The 22,769-nt window shown below is 33.2% G+C and overlaps 1 protein-coding gene across 1 annotated transcript in view; it reads left to right on the forward strand.

The window, feature by feature from the left end:
* Positions 1-182: 182 nt before the first annotated feature.
* Positions 183-22,769, forward strand: part of LOC133185921 (mitochondrial potassium channel ATP-binding subunit-like) — a 28,986-nt gene continuing 6,399 nt past the window's right edge. The window contains exons 1-13 of the mRNA XM_061321215.1: positions 183-270; positions 2,715-3,045; positions 3,489-3,644; positions 4,824-4,969; positions 5,421-5,496; positions 6,204-6,344; positions 8,551-8,636; positions 8,872-8,969; positions 10,986-11,091; positions 17,849-17,921; positions 18,059-18,178; positions 18,552-18,624; positions 18,708-18,841. Of these exons, the coding sequence (XP_061177199.1) occupies positions 230-270; positions 2,715-3,045; positions 3,489-3,644; positions 4,824-4,969; positions 5,421-5,496; positions 6,204-6,344; positions 8,551-8,636; positions 8,872-8,969; positions 10,986-11,091; positions 17,849-17,921; positions 18,059-18,178; positions 18,552-18,624; positions 18,708-18,841 (1,581 nt within the window). The 5' untranslated portion in view covers positions 183-229. The remainder of the gene's footprint in view (positions 271-2,714; positions 3,046-3,488; positions 3,645-4,823; positions 4,970-5,420; positions 5,497-6,203; positions 6,345-8,550; positions 8,637-8,871; positions 8,970-10,985; positions 11,092-17,848; positions 17,922-18,058; positions 18,179-18,551; positions 18,625-18,707; positions 18,842-22,769) is intronic.

A 22,769-nucleotide genomic window follows, 5' to 3' on the forward strand; every position in this document is an offset into this window, starting at 1 on the left:
ACAAAAGTGCTAACCAAGAATTAGGATTAAACCAAATTGTTTTTCTTCATAAGACATCAATATTTTTTCAATGATAATGTATCCTTTAAGAATATCAAGTCCGATATTTTTTACGAAAGTAAATATCACCTAGCTTTGCAGAAATGGCTGCCTCTATCATCATGTGAAAATCATTTTGACTGTTGACATCTTTAGGTTTCAATTTACTCTTTAGCACACTCAAATTAAGATGACATTGGTTTCCTTATTAAGAAATTCTTGTGTCTTAAGGTAATATTTAATAAAAAAAAATCTTGATCTATGTAAAATCTATAAAATCAGCTAAGCTTTGAAGGTTGTTTAGAATAATGTTCGAATTTCCTCACATACAACAGGTTAGACACAAACCACCAATGTGGTTTAACCCCTGTTTGTTGGTCAATTGCCCATACCGGAGACAAAATTACTGACCAAATAGTGGTCTTCTTATTCGAATCCAATTTTTATTGAAATAAAGCATAGGTGCATTTGGATAGGCATCAGGGAATGTTAGTGAACATATTCCTTCCACAATTTAAACAGTTCGGTCGATTTTCTATGTGAAATTTCTGATGAACTTCGTAAGAACGACTCGAAAGCTGTAATGGCCGAACTTCTTACTCAATTAATCAAAAAAAAAAAAAAAAATTCTTGCTATATACTCATTTGAATTGAGACAAATAAATTTTTATCATTTTTTTATCTCATTCTGTCACACAGATTGAGAAAAATAATTAAAAGTATTAATCCTATATCAACAGTAAATATTGATATCAACTACTGTAATTTGCTCCAAATTTGACCTCTACTGTCTGGTCAGAGACCAGAAGACCTTATGCTATAGTGAGGTGTCCGTCCTCCGTCCATCTGTCTGTCTAGCTGTCTGTCGGTCTGTAAACAATTTTTCAAAAATACTACTCCTCCTACAGTTTTCGTCTGATTTCAATATAACTTAGCATACAAGTATACTACACTAAGATACATAATTCAATGCATCATTTTTTGATTTCGATGAAACATATTGCCATGGTTACTAAAAATAGAAATTTCTGAGAATATTTTCAAAACGCTACCCCTCCTACAGTTTTGGTCTGATTTCAATAGAACTTGACACACAAGTAGTCTACACTAAGATACATAATTAGGTGCATCGTCTTTTTGATTTTGTTGAATGATGTTGTCATGGTTACTAAAAATAGAAATTTCTCTGAAATTCCTTTAAAACATTATCCCTCCTTTTTTTTTTTTTTTTATTTTTTTTTTTTACCTTTCTCACGTATGTTTCCATTTGCATTGATAAAGCAACATATTTTTATATGTAGAGACATTTTGACTCTCAATGTAAAAGTGCTATATACTCAGTATACTAGTATTGAAGTTCAATGTACATGTAAATAGCATCCCTGAATTTATCTGTCTTATTCATGAGTTGTAATTTTTTAACACTAAAGTGAAATTACATTGAGTTTGCCAAACATATGGAAAACAGTAGATTCTAGTCATCTGCAGGACTAATTGGATAGACATGTAACTAGTCCCATTAAATTTAACTAGTACCCCTCAGACTACAGGATTATGTTTTGCATTGAACCCTAGCTTCTTTAGCCCTCAAAGACACCAACTCAGACCCTTCCCTTGCAGATCTTTCTCCTCTCATTTCCAGAGCAATGCACTACATGTAACAAGAAGGGAGAAAGGACATTCAAGACCAAGATGAAAATCTTGGTCTCCTTAGGTATAGAGATATGCTGTGTCAGCCAACTGGCAAATATAAAAGTGTTTCATAAAAAATAAGTTGTATGCAAGTTCTTGGATCCGACCTGGACTTCTATCAGTAGGAATTTTTAAACTCAAAAGTGTTTCCAATTGTCAACTTAAATACATTTGTGGCAGGTAGTTTTGTTTGCCAGAGCATGACAAGGTAGTTCTGTAAAGCATCCATCTAGAGTTCATTGAGCAATGCATATGGGTTCAAATCCTTGTCCATTTTCAAATTTTTCGTACTAGTTCAAGGTATACAGTATTTCTACTCATGTGTGTAACACAACATTTATGGCAAATGATTATCAAATTGAATTTAAAAAAGCTTAAAGTAAAAGTAATATTAATTTGTAAATATCTTTTTTAGGAACTCTTTTAGAGATATTTGTCACAATGTACATTGAGAATATACTGGTACATGTTTCTAATGTGTGTGTGTGTGTTTTTTTTTTTGAGGGATATGTTGTAAAGGGTGTGGCCTTAAAGTTTGTAAGAAATGAAATTACCGTAAACATACTTATTTTAGCTGAAATCAACATGATAAATTTTAGCACCTTTTAATAATTCATGTACATGCTAAAATATATGATTCAAAATAATACTGTACATGTGATATTGCAAGAATCAAGTGTGCTAATTTATGATTGCATTAATCAATTGAAGAGGAAGATTGCACTGAATTTATGTACGTTTACAGTAACTACATACTTATTCTAATTTAGTGCAATAATATATGTTTACAGTTACTTATTTGAATTTTGGTAAAGTTAAAGTATAATTAGCTACAGCTAAGAGTAAGTATAAGACATAAGTCTTGTTATGTGTATATTAAAATTGCATAAAATTCTTATTTCTTAAAGTGAATTTTAATTTTAAGCAGTGTAATTTTTTCTAGATTGTTTAATTTATTATTATTATTTTTTTTTTTTGGTTAGATTTGTTCACCGTGCTCCCCAATTTACTTTAAAATTTCAACAAACATGGACCCACACAGGGAAGTCCTTCCTGAAGAACATAAAATGGAATTATTCCTTCACACGTAGAAAACCATTATTAGGAATTAAAAAGTATGTTCTGTCTCTGCCTCTGGGATATGGTTTTGTGACTCTAAAATTTAAAACCCGAACTGTTGAATGTGCACCTAAAGTCAGACATTCTCGTCTTGTGGAGAAAAATGGCAGTGTGGGACCTGATGCCAAGTTTGACTGGAGACAGTTCCTGCAGATGTTGTACCCAGAAATGTGGTATCTACTGGCTGCAGTCATTGTAAGTTATTTATCTCCAAGTTTTTCTGAAGGTTCAAATCAGCATTTTTGATTCAAGTTAAATTTTTCTGTCCAGGCAATTTGAAAAATGCTGGCATAGGTCTGTTCAAATATTCATTGCTTGTTTGTTTTGTATGTTTTTTTTTGTTTAGTTTGTTTGTTAATTTCTTTTTTTTTAATTGTATTTTTTTAAAGAGGGGGTGGGATCTCAGTTACTTTTCTTTTATCTCACATTTTGTGTTTTAAAAAAAAATGTATAAGAGAAACTTTTAAAAAAAAAGCATATGGATGTCTTGATTTAATTGCTTGTAAAAATTTCTGTACTGATATATCGTATCCCTGGTACAATGTACTACAGACATTGTTTCTTGCTTTATTCTCCTAATCTAATGATCAGTTTAAGATGTTCTATGCTTTTATTTTCTGTACATATATCTTTGACAGGCTGCAGTGTCTGCTGCTTTGGTTAATATTAAGATTCCTCTGTTGTTGGGTGATGTCGTTAATGTGGTATCCAACATGACAAGAGAAGCTACAGGGGATTTCATCAATAACCTCAAAATCCCAGCCATCAAACTGATGATGTTTTATGGTTTACAGGTAAAAGTTATTCATTGTTAGCCATTGTGATCTTTGTTTTTTTTTTTTTTAATGTTTTAAATTACACATAAGTTTTTGTCATCATGTTTTTTACTGAATGATTCATAGAAAGTTTAGAGTGATTTTTAATGTGAATTTCAAGAATTAAAATGATTTATATAACTTTTAAATCAGACTTCTTAGATCTGCAAAATTTGTTGTAGCATAAATAAGAATACAGTCAGATTATCAAGAGTTATTGCCCATGACTATGTTATTTACTAAATTTTTCATAGTAGCCTTTCTTGACAGTAAAATACTTTCCAGTATTTGGAAAGAAGAAGAATGTGCATGGTAATTAAAAGCATGTTTTTAAGACACTTGTGAAGTATGCATGATATGGCTCTGTGGTCAAAGATTTTGGGCAGTAAACCAAAGGTTGCTGGTTCAAAGCACATTGTGGGCATTTGATGTTGTGTGTTGTGTCCTTATATAAAGCACTTTATTTGCATTGTCTCAATCCACCCAGCTGTGATGGATATGGGCTTATACTGGCCAAGGGAGTTAATCATTGATGGACTGGTGTCCCATTCAGGGAGAGTCAATGACTCTAATCCGCTTTGCATAACATAAACCAGGTATAAGTGCTAGTCCTATAAGTCTTTGGTTCAGAAGAAGCTTTAACTTTTTCTTTGAGACACCAAAATAGTTTTGTCACAGTTACTTAGGTAGGACATTAAACTTCTTACAATAGGTGGGTACATGTAAATCTTGTCATCTTTACTTTCATTTGTATAGAGAGACCACCTGAAACATCTGTTCATTTTAAATACAATTCATGGGCTGATAAATTCAAGATTTGTTTTTTTTATCTCTTTCAGCTCCTCCTCTATAATATTGTTTTAATTTTAACAAAATGTATGTGGATAATGATACATACAGTACATGCAACTGTTATTATCCAAAGGAAGTTTGAGGGGATATAGTAATGTGCTTGTGTGTGTGGGTAAGTGAATGAGTGAGTGCGTGCCTAACGGAATTTACACAAGTTATAATTTGTATGGGGATCGTTGTGCTTTTTTGTGACGGGATGCTCTGCTTTGCGATGCCCTTGTTAAAAAAGTAATTAAGCATTATGATATTTGAAGATACAAATGCTTGAGTTGAAAAGTAAATTTGTCATTTATAATTTTTTTCCAGGGCCTATTAACATTTACTTACATATCCCTGTTATCAACTGTGGGTGAAAATGTCGCTGCTCGAATGAGGAGGAGACTCTTTGACTCTCTGCTACGTCAAGATGTGGAGTTTTTTGATACACACAAAACTGGAGAGCTGGTAGACAGGTCAGGTGAAAGATTATAATCAAATTATATGAAGTATTAAGTACACTACCACTGATTAATGTATTCTACATTTAAACATTACATTTGTGTTTATTTAAGTGGATGCATAACATGTAAAGTTCCGCCAACACAGATATCTCTGGATTATTTCTAGGAAATGATATTTTAGAAGTATTATTGTATCGTTTAAATTTGAAAGGACAAACTCTTAAGAGTGCTAAATATTTATTGGTTTGTGAGAACAAAATTTTGTGGGGAAGGCATCTGATCATCATAGGCACTCCCCAGCTTAATTTGTAAATAAAAATATATCTAATATACTGTAAACATTACTTGGATTCAATGCTTAATTTAAGGTTTTAAGAAATATTTTCAAAAGGTTTTAGTTTCTTTTAGTGTTTTAAATAAATTATTTGAATAATTAACAACAATGTCAAATTTTTTATTACAGATTAACTTCCGATATCCAGGATTTTAAGAGCTCCTTCAAACTTTGTATATCTCAGGGACTGCGAGCTTTTACACAGGTCAGTTCTGCTGTAATTTAGTGACAGATGTACACATTCTGTCCTTAATACTTGACTAGCTGGGCAATAAGCTGACCCAGTGGGCATTATACATGTATGTGATATCTCAATTTATATATGATACAGTAATGATATTATGTGATGTTTTATTTCAGAAATATCTGACAGACAATAGGCTGTGTGTTTACGTTATATGTGATATCTCCCTGTGTTATATGATACAGTAACATGATGTTTTTATTTCAGACAATAGGCTGTGTGTTTAAGTTGTATGTGATATCTCCCTGTGTTATATGATACAGTAATGTGAAGTTTTTATTTCAGACAATAGGCTGTGTGTTTACATTGTATGTGATATCTCCCTGTGTTATATGATACAGTAATACGATGTTTTAATTCAGACAATAGGCTGTGTGTTTATGTTATATGTGATATCTCCTTGTATTATGTGATACAGTAACATGATGTTTTTAGTTCAGACAATAGGCTGTGTGTTTACGTTGTAGGTGATATCTCCCAGTGTTATATGATACAGTAATGTTTTATTTCAGACAATAGGCTGTGTGTTTACATTGTATGTGATATCTCCCTGTGTTATATTATACAGTAACATGATGTTTTTATTTCAGACAATAGGCTGTGTGTTTATGTTATATGTGATATCTCCTTGTATTATGTGATACAGTAACATGATGTTTTTATTTCAGACAATAGGCTGTGTGTTTACATTGTATGTGATATCTCCCAAACTCACCGTTCTGATGGTGACTGTGATTCCTGCCATCATTGGGGTGGGGACGGTGATGGGGTCGGGGTTACGGGCTCTGTCCAAAGCTGCTCAGGATCAGGTAAGTCCATAGTAACATACCAACAGTATAAAAGAAGCGAAATGTTAAGGGACACATTGCTGTGTTTCACCCTTTGTATTCAAGGAGAAACTCACACCATTGTGACGTCACATGAGACTTGTACCAAGATGTAAATGAAGTTTAATATAAGGTTGCTGCAAACACCAATCTTTAGTGCATTTTGACTGTTAAAAATAGTATGTAAATAAATGGAATTTTATTAGTGGGTTTTGTAAATGTTATTGGTGACAGACTTGTCACATAAGAATGTTTTTCATGAACCCTGCTATAGCAGTTTACCTGTTTCATTGCTGTTATCAAATTTTTACTTTATTCATTTGATTTTTTTAAAATTCATTTAATTTTTTTTTTTATACCTCCCGCAAACGAAGTTTAGGGGGGGGGTATATTGGAATCAGCTTGTCCGTCTGTCTGTAGACGAGATTTGGTCCGGACCATTTCTTGGAAACTGTTGCGAGGGTTTGTCTGAAAATTTGTACACTTATTATTTGCCATATGAAGGTGTGCACCTGGTATTTTCATTATGATTGGATATTTTTTTTTGCATTTTACAGGTGTTTTTTCCATTCTTATGTGGTTTTGTCCGGATCTCTTCCCAGAGACTATTGCATAGATTTGTATGAAAATTTGTACACTTATTATTTACCATATGAAGATGTGCACCTGGTATTTTCAACATTATTTGATAATTTTTCTGCATTTTACATTTTTTTTTTTTCATTTTTATTGACTTAGTCATTTCGGGTTTATGTCTAAGGTTTGAGACATAGAATCTAGAACATCTGTACAAAAATGTGAACTACAGCTTAAAACAACTCATTAGAACTAAAAAAAAAATCACAAAGTATTAAAAACAGTTTTTACATTACACAGCAGATAGTGTAAATCCATTTGTGCCTTGGGAGTAATGAGTGGACATGCATCCAGTTAAAGATTAATTAATGAGTTCAGTGTGGGAAGCTGTTAGGGCATCTCTGATCAAGCAGGTCTTATCTATATCTCTTGGGAATTGGGCAGAAAGAAATAAAGATCTCTGTTGTCTAAGTCTCTTAATTGTAATTTATATCTGTCAAAATACGTAGTTACTGGAACCAGCCTTTTCTTTTTAAAATGAGTTTGATATAAAGGTATTAAGATCAATTTGATTTTGTATAATTAATTATTATAAATTTTTTTCCAACAATCAATTTGCAGAGTGTCATGTCTCACAAAGATGACAGATAGTTGCAAACTATTTTTTCAATGTAATAAAAAACACTGTAATTATATTAGTATTGATGTTTTATTAGGCTGCACCTTAGTTTCATTCATTAAAAAAAATATGAGTAATTAAATTTTCACTCTAAATGTTTAAGCAAATTGTGAACACCTCACATCTAGAAAACATTAGTGATTTGGTACCTTCTCTGAAAAACCCAGCGGGGGGTATTTGTCCCTTTTGGACAGTTCTAGTTTTTACTTTATGCATTGTGCTTGATTCAATATAATAACAATTAATTTATTGCATGAATATTTTGGAGATATGAGGATTTCTTCACCCATGAAAAACCACATTCCCCCAGCCCCTTGGCTGTTTCCCTCAGGAAATATGATTTTTCTTGGGTGAAGAAATCTTCATTTACCCAAACATTCATGCAATAAATGTAAACAGTTGAATTGTTCACACTTTTACAAGAGTTGTGTTTAACCTTTTTTTTAAAATTTAATTTTGTAACATTCTTGTAGGTAGATTGTATACAATTTGTGTCATTGAATTGTACACAAGATATGCAGCTGACATGTTTTAAACTTCTTGGTAAACTTAATCACTGATTTATTTCATGCTTGTCGATACATTGTGTACAAAGACAAGCAATACATGTATACTGTATACAATATACAGGTACTGCTGATTATTTTTCAATTAATGGACAGATTCAAAATGAGGTGAATTTGACAGAAACAGAGTTATCTCTCTTTAAACACAACTTTAATAAAAGGCAAAACTCTTTGCAAGTGTGATAGTTTTGTACAAAAATAACATGAGGCAAAAATAAACCTTTATAGAGTAATTGTGTAATAATTGTTCTGTTCAGTTGTTCCACAGACCTTGGTGAAGTGAGAACTAATGGTACTCCTGACTTAGCCTCATGTCTTGTTAACTGTTGTGTTAACAGTTAATGTCTGATTTGCTCCATTATTTCAGGTTGCCACAAGCACTGCTGTTGCTGATGAGGCTTTAGGAAATGTCAGGACTGTGAGAGCTTTTGCCATGGAAACAAAGGAAAATGAGTAAGTCTTAAGTATGTTGGGAGTTGGCACTATCTAGAAAAAAAGATTGAAAATTGAGTGTAGAAGATTGATTATAAGATTTTCATTCTTCCACACCCACTTTAGTGTTTGTGATGCAGATTATGAATAATATCATTAAAATTAAATTCCTTTCTTCTACTTGAAAGTTTTTTTATATTTGACCGAAGGTTTTAAATAATGCATATTTTGATTAATATTTACCATATTATTTCAGGTTATTCAGTCAGCAAGTGGAGTTGTCAAGGAAGATGAATATTAATTTAGGTTTTGGCATTGGAGCATTTCAGGGTCTTGCTAATGTAGCTCTAAATGGTAGATATTTTTAATCTGATTCATTTCAGTTGAACTAACATGTAAGATCATGATCAGCTTCTCTTTTCTAACCAAGCAAACTCTCTGCTCTTTATACCTTTCCAAAGTCGGATTGCTTATGGTCTCAATGCTTAATTAACTTCATACACACACAGTTGAACTTTGGTATCTTAACACAGATATTGCAAATTCCATAGATATGTCAAAGTCTCTTGGAAGTCCCAACTATTTTTTCTTTATGTATTTTTACCTCACTATCTTGAATCCTTGGATAAGTCTAAATTTTTTCTCAGTCCCATCAAATTCAAGATAATGAGGTTTGACTGTAGAATACTCCATAGACAAAACATCACAGTATTTTACAAGTGATTACTTGTTCATAAAGAATTGTCAACAAGTATTGGATCAACATGAAGAACAAATTTATTTTATAGGGATTAATACTGTAGTGAGTACATAGAGGATGTTCAATGTTTTGTAGATGAATATGGACTTTATTTCACGAGTGGGACAGGATTTTTTATACGCCCGTCTTTAGACGGGACATATTATGTTATGGTGATCATGTCCGTCCGTCTGTCTGTCCGTTAGCTTTTCTCGTGTCCGGTCATAACTTTAATACGATTAGGCCTAGGATTATCAAACTTTGTCAGCTCAGATTTTCTTGCACTCTAAACTGTTTATAACTATTGAACAATATTTGACGGGCATATCATGCTGTGGCGGGGCACTTTTTGATATTTTCACAAGTGCGAAGCACTAGTGAAAATATAAAAAGAATCCTGTCTCATGAATGAAATAAATTCCATATTCATCCACAAAATATTTAATTTTCTGTTTTTTACATTTTCTTTGATTTTCCCTTTGACTCTGTCTTCATAACACGGTGTCATAGGCTATGACATCATAGTTGAATGGTTGAGACGTCATAGCTAAGCAATTGCGAGAACGTTGTAAACATGGATTTTTAACAACATATTTGGAGAAACTTTGGCAGTTCTATTCTCTGTCAGAATGGTTTATTTACTCTCTCTATATTATAACAGGCCAGGGAGTTTTTTAAAACACTATTTGTGATGGGAAGGAAAATCGAGAACTTTGCCGCACTCCTGATATTCTCAAACTGTGAGAATACCATTTTGATATCTTTTCACACTGTGTCAGAATATCACTTTTACTCAATGAATAAATTACAGTATTTCACTGTTGGAAATGTAATAAATTAGGTAGTTTTATCCACAAAGGAAAAAGCACATAGCTTGTTTCAAAATGTTTAATGATCAATGTACAAGGTACATACGTGTCTTGCCTCTTACAAAAGGGGTAATAATTCTGACATAATGAAATGGGGATGGGGTCATTGTAAAAATCTTGACTTTCTAGAACCACCTATCCAAAAATGTTGAAACTTAATTTAAAGCTTTTTTCCCCTTATACAGATAGAATCAAGTTTTGTTCATACTCATGCTCTTCAAAAGGGATCAGGAAAAGATGGTCCAAAGTTTTACATAGTAAACTTTTTAAAATTTTCTTCCCAAGAACTTCATGGCTACAATTTAGCATATATGTGAGAGCTTCCTCGTAGTGCCGATTCAATTTTTCCATCCATGGCCCCAGGGGGCTAGGATGTGTCCAGAATTTTATGTAATAATTAGTCAGAAATATCTTTCAAAATCTTCTCAAGAACTTCTATGTACATGTACAAATTGTTAAATACACAAGCACCCTCATGCAGTGTAGGTTCATGTTTTTCAAACCATGGTCCAGTGACAGGGTCGAACCAAGAGAAGAGAGTCAAAGTCTTACATAAAACTTTGTACATGTAAAATAATTCTTTATAAAATCTTGTCCTCAAGAACTATAAGGCCAACATTGTAAATGAAGGTTATTTTGATGGTGATTTATCAGAATATACTGTTGTAAGAGTAATATTAATATACAGTAGAATTACTGAGAATCATTATTTTCATTATTTAAAGCTATATTCACAAATACAGCCCTTGCATTGTTTTGTAGGAATTGTTTTGGGAACTCTGTTTGCTGGAGGACACCTGATGTCTGGAGGGGAGATAACTGCTGGGGATCTCATGTCCTTCCTGGTGGCCTCTCAGACTATTGAAAGGTACAGATCCATTCAAGTCTCAAAAACTAAGGGGAAAATGTCTTGTTTGTATCATATATATTTATCTGGAATTATAAGATAAATTACCATCTGCTAAAAGAGATAACTCTCATGCAAGAGAGGTAACTCCCATGTAAGAGAGCTAACTTTCATGTAAAAAGGTTAATTAAAAAAAAGAGAGATAACTTCTATGTAAGAGAGATAACTCATGTAAGAAAAATATACAGTCCCTGAAACGTTCTACTTTCCCATTTTTCCGTTCGCTCACCGTTCGTTCACCGTTCGTTCAGCGTGCGTTCACCGTTCGTTCACCGTGCGTTCACCGTTCGCTCTCCGTTCACAGTTTTGCGTTCACCGTTCACCGTGCGCTCGCGTTCACCGTTCACAAAGCGTTCAGCGTTCGCTCTTCGTTCCGTTCACTTTGCGTTCACCTTGCGTTCAGCGTTCACCTATCGTTCAGGTTTGATTGTCATTCGGAACTCCGAAGTGAAAGGACTTATCTTTTTGTAGGTAAGGAGTTACAGGTTTTTTTAATTTAATAACTAACATATCGTGTTTGAAGAATCATTATTTCATGGGGAAAAATATCTACGATATATATATTTATTATTCTAACTTAGCTGTTAGGTTATTTATTAAATTACTCTGGAAAATAAATGTTGTTATAAGCACATTCTGTACCTATGTAGATCGATGCTGAAATATTAAATTTTACTTAGGGCAATGTGCAAATACTTCAAGCACTGCAACAATTTGTTGTTTTGTTAAAGACCACAAATCGTTAATGGTGATATAATTATCCAAATAAAATAATTACGCAGCAAAATTACGAAAATATTTATTTCTAACACTTTTTTTCAATTACTACAGAAAATATGATAGAACTAGTTCTGAGAGTTATACATAGTACTGCGGATATCCTGTTAATTTATTATCTTTGGAGCGAATTAAATTGATAGTGTGGTTAAAGGAAATATTTATTAAAAATGTAATACACTACAGAATTTTCTCTACTATAATATGTTAAGTTTATATATAGTTATAGAGAAAAAAATTCTTTCTTCACCGTAACTTTATATGTTTGCCATTCGATATGATTAATAACCCCCCCCCCCCCTTTCCCCCTAAATCGGTTACTTAGTCAGTACTGTATTTCCAGAATATTTTAATTAACATTTAAAAAAAATGTTAAGGTCTTTTTTAGAACAAAAATTTCAGTCTCAAAACAAACATGCATCTAAAAAAAGTCACAAAACAATAGTAGTTCAAAATGTACACGTGTCGGCGGTGGTATTTGAAATTGGCAGAGAGTATGTTTCAAAGTCAAGTGCTAATGCCCAATGTATTTTATTCATTTATTATTCAAATGTTGGAATCAAATCTAGAAATGATAAAAATAAATGTTATAACTTGTTGGAAATACTCGCACTTCGTCTTCGATGTGACGAAACTTTCACACCTGCAGAGTGTCGAATGACTTTGATTGACAGGACAAGCACGTGGACTTCGTGTGAACTTGAAGCAGGAAAATAAAAACGAGTATGACTGTCAAACAAATGGATATGATTTGTTGATAAAAAAAAAAGTTACTTTCACTGTCTGATATATTTAGAAAAAAAATTCAAAGTTTTTGTTTTATATAGGTACAAACATTTAGTGAAGCCTGAAAGGAGGGGGGGGGGGGCTAAAACGGAATCTCTCTCTCTCTCTCTCTCTCTCTCTCATTTGTCTGTTTAATAAACACTATAACAGCATATTACTTAAATATAAAGTTCTGAAAATTGAATTTATAACAAATAATATGAATATGCATCTTTGTATTATCTTGTCCAAGTATAATCACGGCCATCTACAGATACATGTAGAAGTCTGCTCAATAAATCATCATGAAAAAGTAGAAATGACACACAATATATTATTGTATTAAACATTTAAATACGAGCGTATAAATGCAAAACGTCCACTGACCTTTGTAATTATTTTTATTTTCATTACTTTACACGAAATCGCCTTGACACGGAGATATATGAATGGATGTTACAACCGCTTTAATTCATTCTGTAAGTCAGAAGTTTTCTCTGATTTGTTATCAAATAAGAATAAACATTCTTTTTTTCCAACTAAAAAAAAACATCTTTTTAATATATTCGATCAGTGCATATTATCTATTCAAGATATATTACTAAAGTCAGGTACTCTTCACACAATTGCTCCGAAGAAAATAGTTCCATTCATGATCAGTAGATACAACATTACAACAAATGTTAAGAATAATGATGTATATTTAATACGTTAAAGAAAACAAAATTAACGTAAAAAGATTTTAAGAAAATCACTTTTCCCAAGAAAAGGAAATAAAAAGTTTTCATATTCCTACGCTCGCTGCCTCCTCAGTCTTTTTCACGAAAATATATAGGTCATCCTTCGATTGATAGTGATAAATCTTTTCACCAATTATATAACTGTCATGATTATTGTTCGTTAATTGCCGTATATTTTCTTTTGAGTGAGAATATTAATCATTAACTGTGTGTGTGTGTGTGGTTTTTTCTCTTTTTTTAAATAACGGAATGGTTATTATGTTGTTAAACACCTGCAATCGTAACTTCTCGGCAAAGCAACGTGATTTGCCGAGCTCGTCTGAAAGGATCTTCACACGTGTGTAAACCTAGTCTATTTGGTCTTGCAAGCACAGGTATGTGCATCGTTCGCTAGTGACGCTTAGATCATGTAGACTGGGTATCAGTATTTGCTACGGACATGAAGAAGAACTATACACCAGTTTCATAACAAGTGCAGGTTTTTTTACTCAAGCCCTAGACTGGGCTAAAGGGGCTGAGTTACCTAAAACGATGCTAGGTCATTGATCTACTCAGTTTAAAAACACGAAAATATACTATTTTTGTAAATAAAAACATTTCTAGAAACAAAAATGAAGTTTATCTTCAAAACGTCTCTATATTCAAAATCTATATAAAGTGTTAAATGTCGGATTTTATTCTATGACGAAGGAGTGATGCTCCACAGCCGCAACCGATCTCGCGCTTTCCTTTGCGTTTAACAACGGCCGTCAATGCATCTCTAGACGAGTTCATTGATTACTCTTGTTGACCCATCTTTAACATCTGCCTATACTTTGAGTTAAAGTACTTTAATAGGACAAAATTAAAAAATAAATTAAAATCTATCCTTGATAGATCTATAGTTTTGCTATTTATAAAAATTGGACTATCTTTGATCTTTGCTTGGACTTGTTTCGAATTTTTACAGAAGATTCTAACATTGGAAAGTTAGATGGTACACATGTAGCACAGGCCCATAGTATGCGGGATTTTTTCGGAGCCCCCCCCCCCCTTTCACTTTGAAAACGTTGCTACAGGCCTGTAACATGCTATTTGGATTAAATATTCCTGAAAATGAGTGAGCTGTTAAATACATCTTTAAAATTATACGGTTAATTATATTTAGTCTATGTTCTATGTGAAATTAAAACTTTTTCTATAGGCATCTGCAACGTTGTGATAATAAAAGTCACTAATCGCATGTAACGTTATATGTACATGCAGTTTCCTTAGTACATGCATATTTTATTCAACAAAAGATGTTGAAACCCAGTAGTCTAAATATTATGTCATTTTAGGTTATTTATGGCCATTGTATAGTTGACTTTCTACAGCTTGAGTATCTCTGACGTTTTATCAGTAAATAGTTTTTTTTTTTAAAAATTAGAAATCATCTGAGCACAATGAAAATTCGAATAAATTAAAAGTCGAATATCTTGGATATGGGGTAACCCATATCTATTCTTGTATACTTCAGCGTTCGGCAACAATTACAATGTTATAATGCGATAAAAATCGTGTGATTAAAAACTTATTGTGCATGCATCGTCTTTCTTAGGACAATTTTGGAGAATTTATTTTATTGACTTATTTATTCATTCATTTATTGGTTTACTTATTTATTATTTATTTATTTATTTATTTTTTGGCACCTGACATTATAATACAATAAAATAGTTTCAATGCAAGGAAAAGATCAGAGGCATTCCGAATATATCGTTCATCTTGCGTTCACCGTTCGTTCACCGTTCACTTTGCGTTCGCGTTTGCGCTCCGTTCGCGTTCTGCGTTCGCTCACCGTTCACACATCGTTCACCAAGTTGCGTTCAGCGTTCACACATCGTTCACTCACCGTTCGCTCTGCGTTCGTTCACCGTTCGTTCAGCGTTCGCTCACCGTTCAAGTGGGAAAGTAGAACGTTTCAGGGACTGTAACTTCCATTTAAGCCCCCGTTCACACATAGACGCCGCTGCTACTACGATCAAAGTGTGGCCGAAAACTTGGCCGATCGTGACAAATCGCAGGAGAAACGAAGTGGAGTCTTTATAAGCGCAGTATGATCGCCGTAGGGTGTTCATGATCAGAGAGCTCTACGCTCTTGCCACGCTTATTTTGAACATGCTCAAAACAAGCGTAGCGGGATCATGGCAAACAAGAATTGGGGTAAAGTCGTAAAAAGAGCGTAGTAGAAGCGCCGTAATCGTACAAGCAGCGCGGAAGCATCGTGGAGAGATCTTCGTGATCGTGGTAAAAGCACAGTAAAAGTGTAGTACATTCGGGAACTTATCAAGTATACACTCCTACAACGCTCCCACTACATTCCCACTACGATCTCTCTACATTCCTGACGATCCTACGAAGACCTACAATGACCTTACGCCGATCATACCACAACCTATCAGGCAGCAGTTTGTTTTTATAGCGCTGATATTTGACCAAGCATCATCTGTCAACTACACGTAAAAGGTGACACTATACTTGACGATCATTTGCAGTTGAGACTTCGAACTTTTCACATCTTGTTACAGTTACAATTGAAAATGCCCCGTAAACCCTGTGGTAAAGTTTGGACAGAAGTGAAAAATATGTTTCAAACCCAAGATTTTTATACATCATCGCCAAAATCGTACTAGAAGCGTAATACAATCGTAATATGATCGGCACCACCGTAGCGATATCGTCGTACAGTCAGGCAACGGTCTGCGTAACATCGTAGTAGAAGCGTGTTAGCAGCGCGTTTGACGTAGGGGCATCAAAGTACGGTCGTAATGAAGACCATAATTTGCCAAATTGCTCGATTTAGACGTCGATCGGCTCCGATCCGCCCCGATCTAAAACTTTTTCAGATCATGGCTTGATCGGGATGATCGTCGTAAAGTCCCAGCTCTGTGTGAATGGGGGGTAAGAGAGATGACTCCCATCTAAGGGAGATAAATTCCATGTAAGGAAGACGACTCCCATGTCAGAGAGATAACTTCTATCTAAGAGAGGTAGCTCCAAAATAAAGAACTGTTTCCTTCAGCAATGATGCCCAGTATGATGTGAAACTTATGTGTATATAAGCCTCTTGACGTAGTGTAGATTCAATTTTGTTCAAATGAACCTTGAGTAGGACGGGGCTGCACTAGGAGATCAAAGTTTGACAAAGGATTATATTGGAAAAAAAACTTGAAAAATCTTCTGCTCAAGAACAGCATATAATTCATATTTATATGGAAGCATGCTCATGCAGGTAGGTTAAGGCTCCCTGTAGAAAATCACAATGCACTCTGTACCTTCACTTCTCTGAACTACCAAAATATGATGTCATAATGGAAAATGACGTCAAGTCAATGCCAACTTGAGGTGTTATGACGGGGAGAGTGTCATAAATTTTACACTTTATTTCAAACTGCATGTAAAATGCTAGACACCTTTTGCAAAATTCACTGGTCCTTAAAGGTTTTTTCAAGTCTTATATGTATAATTTTTTAAAAATACATCGCTTACGTACCCTTGATTGAAATTCAGCATGTTCAAAATGCTTACGAAAAATATACTTTTGAAATGTACTCTGTTTTATAACTGTGGTTTGAGGTAGAATTTATTTTGTGCGTATAAAAGAGTCTGGCGCAGGTGATTAATGAGGATTGATCTGAGATTCTTTGTGGAAATCTGTAAGAAGAGGTTGTACTCTAACTGAATCTTGCTTGGGAAAAATGTGTGATGGCTTTGTTTTAATACAGAGTACGATATTGTGTGGAAAATATCCTCAAATTTGTAGGCAAGTTGAATTTCTAACGAAATATTTTGTACCCAAGTAATACTATGACTTTTCCCAAGCACATTTCTGGTACACAAGGAAACGATGAGTTTATTTATATAACAAAATGTTTATAATTATTGTGTTAATCAGCTGCGCCGAAGCGATTTATATGAAGCACTTCAAAAAATTATAAATGACTGTCATGTGATCAACAAAGTCATGTGTTATCATAACAAACATGTTAGTTTATAGCCGAGGGAACCATCTATATAAATTGGAAGTACTAAAGTACAATACTTATAAATTAAAACCAAAACTGACCTCGCAATGAAATGTTATGTTTTGAGCGTATTTTAAAGCTTCGGGAAGCCTTAACATTGCTGCGCAGGTTTTGTAGATTCAAATTTGTTCAAATCATGACCACTGGGCATAGGGTGGGGCCACAATAGGTAATCAAAGTTTTACATAGGAATTATTTAGGAAAAAATCTTGGAGAATCTTCTTCTTAAGAACAGGAAAGCCATGATTAGGTATATTACTATCGAAGCATCCTCAGGTCTTAGATTCAATTTTCTTCAAATCATAACCCTGCGGGAGTATTAGTCTTATTAGGACAGTTCTAGTTATGATAGCTAAAACATTTTTTTGATTTAATGTTTGATTTTTGTAGATCACTTGCCCAGATGTCTTTCTTGTTTGGAAATGTTGTTAAAGGAATGAGTGCTGGGGCTAGAGCATTTGAGGTACGTCTGGATAAAAATAGTATCAGTACATGTAGATTGTAATTTCTTTGTAAAGATGCATCTTTGAAACAAGAATAACAAAGCTGCATAAATATAATACTTTATATATTTTATATATTAAATTCAACATATTTCAGTTTATCAATCATCAACCAAAGATCCCAATAAAGGGAGGAAAGATAATCCCGTACTATTCTATGCATGGTAATGTGGAATTTGAACATGTCAACTTTTCCTATCCAACTCGAGCAGAACAGGTAAAAAGCAGAGCTGCTCAAATTTTCTTTATGATCAGATGTAGTTACAATTTACATATTTCATTTCCCTTTTACTCCTGCACACATCAGTCTGTGGAGCTCACTCATCTACACTGACAAACTAAAGAAGGCTTCAGCAAAACTGACCATTCATATGACCATCATATCACCAGGAATTCTCCTTACTCATATTGATGTTGCTTACATCAAACCTTTTGTTTTTAGTAATTAAGCTGTATTAATCTAAATATTTTTAGAACATCATCGTAAATATTTAATATTAGTGTTTAATAATATGGAGTTGTACGTACCGGTATATGACATCAAGCTGTCATTATAGAATTTTTCTCTTACAATATCTTCTAAATTTCAGAAAGTTTTAAAAGACTTTTGTCTGAAAATCCCAAAAGGAAGTGTAGTTGCATTGGTGGGACTATCTGGAGGAGGTAAATTAAGCATTGTGTTGGAGTTATCTTTCTTTTTACATCTACCACATTTTCTTGTTTTCTTATGTAACTTTTTTTTTTAGGTAAATCGACTGTGGCCGCTCTGCTGGAGAGGTTCTATGACATTGAGAGTGGGAGGATCTGTATAGATGGAGTGGATCTACGAGAACTGGACCCCTCATGGCTACGGGGCAAAGCTATAGGCTTCATCAATCAGGTACTGTGATTCTGTACTTAACAGTTATTGTATGATCATATACTGAAATGCAACATCCTATTTTAGGGGGAAAAAATTACATATAGGGTATAACTTTGTACTTAAAAAGTAAGGACATCTTCAACTTTGCGAAATTGGTAATTTATCGGTTGAATGGTTTTCATTCCATTACCGGAAGTTAAGTTTGAGCCCTCTAAACAGAAATAAAAAATTGCATGATTAACGAATTATTTGGCAATAATTTGGATTTTTAAAGGTTTGTATCTGTTAATCATAAGTATTGCAGTAATATTCTGAAAAAAAATTCTCCTATTTTTTCCCAAAATAATGCCAAGGCTTCCTCAAAAAGACGGAAAGCATGCGTTTCCATTGCTCTAGCTGGAAATTCTCAAAATAAAGTTGAAGGAGAGTTGTAGATGCAAATATGCAATACATCACGCCTCACCATGCTTATACGTATCATAAGCATGAATGACAGTCCATGTTCTAAAGTTAAAATTCAAATCTCTAATGTTTTTAAATCAGGTTTTACCTAACTGTATTCATTTTTAAAAACCATTAGGTAAAAATTCCGATATTTGTAGTTTACATCTTGTTGCGTTTCTTTTGCGTGTCAGTGTATTTGTAAGATGTGCTATTTTTCCTTAGATGAAAAGACCAAAATTGGATATCATAGCAGTTGTGAACACAATACTATTTATAGTTGCATACATGTACATTATAGGGTAGAATCTGCATGGAGGCAAAAAATAACAGAAAATCAACTTATTGCTGTTTTTGTTTGAATATTAGAACTGCATGATCATGTTTGGCAATTTCATTTAATATTCTTAATCATGCACACATGAAAAATCATTTTTTGATTGTTTTTTTGAGGAATGATAGGACTAAATTTTGTCTGCATGATAACCACACAAGCAATCTTTAAACTGTGTTAATTTCTCAAATAGATGAATGTGGAATGTTGTTGTGGAATTCGGAGTCACTGGGTTGACTAATTGTTTGACACAAATATAGGTACATGTAATACCTATGGTTATAATGGGTATAAGGATATTATGGATGAACAATTTTATGTAAATTTCTGCCGATTTAAACTGATTTATTTGCTATTACATGTATCAGCATATCAGTATGTGTATATACCATGCAGTTCCAGGCGTACATTGATCCTGAGTGATGTCTTCATAATAGAATTGGATCAAATCTTGTCAAGAATGTTCTATATATTTGTCATTCATTATATACTGAATTTGCCACTTAGTGAGGAGAAATTTTATAGAGCACAGTAACCAAGGATTTTATAGGTTATATTCAAATTATTATGCATTAATCCAACAAATTGGCAGATTACGTATTTCTGTATAGCCAGATTTTGTTATATTACAGGTAATCTGTTAAAATCATGCAGGAATGTTGATAAGTACCCAGTTAGAGGATTGACAATCATTTTTCAGCTATTAATAACTTTTCAATTATCTCATGATTAATCATCAACTCAGAATGCAGAATATTCTATGAAACTTTAAATAGATTGCAAAAAAATGTGCATATAATCTACAATATAGTGCACTTGAAGGCTTTAACTATATATACATCTTTTTTGTTCATGAGAATCTTATTTTACATCAACCAAATTGATTTTTGAATTAAGTACCATACCTATATTGCATTCCAAAACTTCATAAAAATCCTTACAAACAAAGATACATAGCAGGATCTAACAAATGTTCTAACAAACTTTTTTCGTTATTTTCTCACCAAAATATTAACAGCAGTGAAGGGGAAACAGTCAAACTTCAGCAGCAGAGGTGGTGTTAATCAAATGTGGATACTTAAAGCAATTCTCTGAAATGACTTAACTCTTATATACATGTAGGAGCTGTGGCATGCATAGTCACAGAATTTCTTCAAACTCACTATGGTAAAAGTATTTGATACCATAAACTCATATCAGGCAAAAGCTGGTTGCTATGTGTCTTGGTTACCATGGCAACATGCCCTAAATTTTGATTAAAATTATCATTTTTGACCATGTTCAGAGTCCCATTGTTAAAGAGTGCAGCAATGCAGAAATGTTACAGTGACTTTTTCCAAAAGTCAATGCCTTGATGTCTTATATGCATGATAAAAATATTTGGGAAGACAATTCTAACATATGATACCATGGAAACAAAATATTGAAATGCAATAATTTTTTCATTCATTTAGATTAGTCATATATTTCACAAAATAAAAGCAATTTTAAGTTTAAATGTGACCAAATAATAGAAAAAGATCCTTGTAACATATTTTAAGGAAGAAATTTGATATTTTTTTATTGGTTTGCAACGGTTTCTATGGCAGTAAAACCGAAAAGTGATTTACAATTAACTCTCTGTATGTGAATTCTGAAAGGCAATGATTTAGTCTGTATTTCCTCACTTCAAAAAAGGTCATTAGGTGGAATGTTGACTGTCTTTCATACAAATTAATTGTTAGACCATTATTTTCTTACTGAATTGACTACAAATTTCTCCATTTACCTGATCATAACAAAGGGCACAAAGTGGGTGTGACCGATTGACAGGGGATGCTTACTCCTCTATGGCACTTGATCCCACCTTTGATGTTTCAGAGGTCTATGTTTGCTGTGCTTACATTTTGTATTGTTTCATTGGACTTAAAAAAAACTGTAAATCAAACAGCAATAGACATGGGTCTATGTACTTTAAGGGATACATGTAACCCCAGTTGTCCATTATCTCACTAATTATTTCTATTTGCATAAACGTATGCCTACTTGTCTTTTTTGACTTGCAATTACAACCATATGCCACGAATTTTCAGTTCTGGAAAAATGTCAGTACATGCAAAATCCCCTCTGGAGATTTTAAAAAGACTGCATGTATGCATGATTATTACACTTAAATTGGACTTTAAAAAACTGTAAATCAAACAGCAATAGACATGGGTCTATGTACTTCAAGGGATACATGTAACCCCAGTTGTCCATTGTCTCACTAATTATTTCTATTTGCATAAACGTGTGCCTACTTGTCTTTTTTGACTTGCAATTACAACCATATGCCACAAATTTTCAGTTCTGGAAAAATGTCAGTACATGCAAAATCCCCTCTGGAGATTTTAAAAAGACTGCATGTATGCATGATTATTACACTTAGATTTAATTTTAAGTATACATAATGTTAAGTTGACTGAATCTTATAACCTTTAGATTTTAATTGTTATTGCATGAATACCACTTTTTTCAGTCAAGAGGCATGGTGATAACCAGTTATTACTCCATAATATCAATGAGCATATTTCCATTCATACACCAAAAATTATTCAAATGTATTCTAAAGTTCATTCATGTAATAAGACTTTAGACTTTGGTAATCACTTTAAAAATTCCTGTACTTTATTAGTCACCTATTTCATATAAATATGCTTTCTGCACTGTTAAATGATTTATCACTTACATGTACAAATGCATTCACCTGGAAAACAATTTACCCCCAATGAAGCATTGCTGTAGAACTTTTCACTATATTCTTTTTTTGTGGACCATTTGAAGCCCAAAATAGATTTTGTTTCCGTCTAATGTGAACTAGGTAACAATTTGTGAGGTCATAAATATTTCACATGAACATTAGGTTTTTCCCACTTGGAAATTATGCTGGACTGTGTTTATTAAGAATTTATGTTTTGTTTTCTTTGTTCGTTCATGTGGGTGTGTGATATACATGCAAGACATGCCTACATATCAAGGCCCCAGTTGGGATAATTAAATTTACTTTTAATTACTCCTTATTAACTTTGCTCTTTCTCCAAGTGATGTAGTAGGTTCGATCTTATTATTACAAATGATCTGGAAAGAATAAATCATCAAAACAATAAAATTCAATATAATGATTATGAATAAAAAATGACGAAAAATTAACTT

This window comes from Saccostrea echinata, unplaced genomic scaffold (genome assembly GCF_033153115.1).
Source record: "Saccostrea echinata isolate AGI-Se365-2 ecotype Australia unplaced genomic scaffold, CSIRO_AGI_Sech_v1 ptg000001l, whole genome shotgun sequence".
NCBI lineage: Eukaryota > Metazoa > Mollusca > Bivalvia > Ostreida > Ostreidae > Saccostrea > Saccostrea echinata.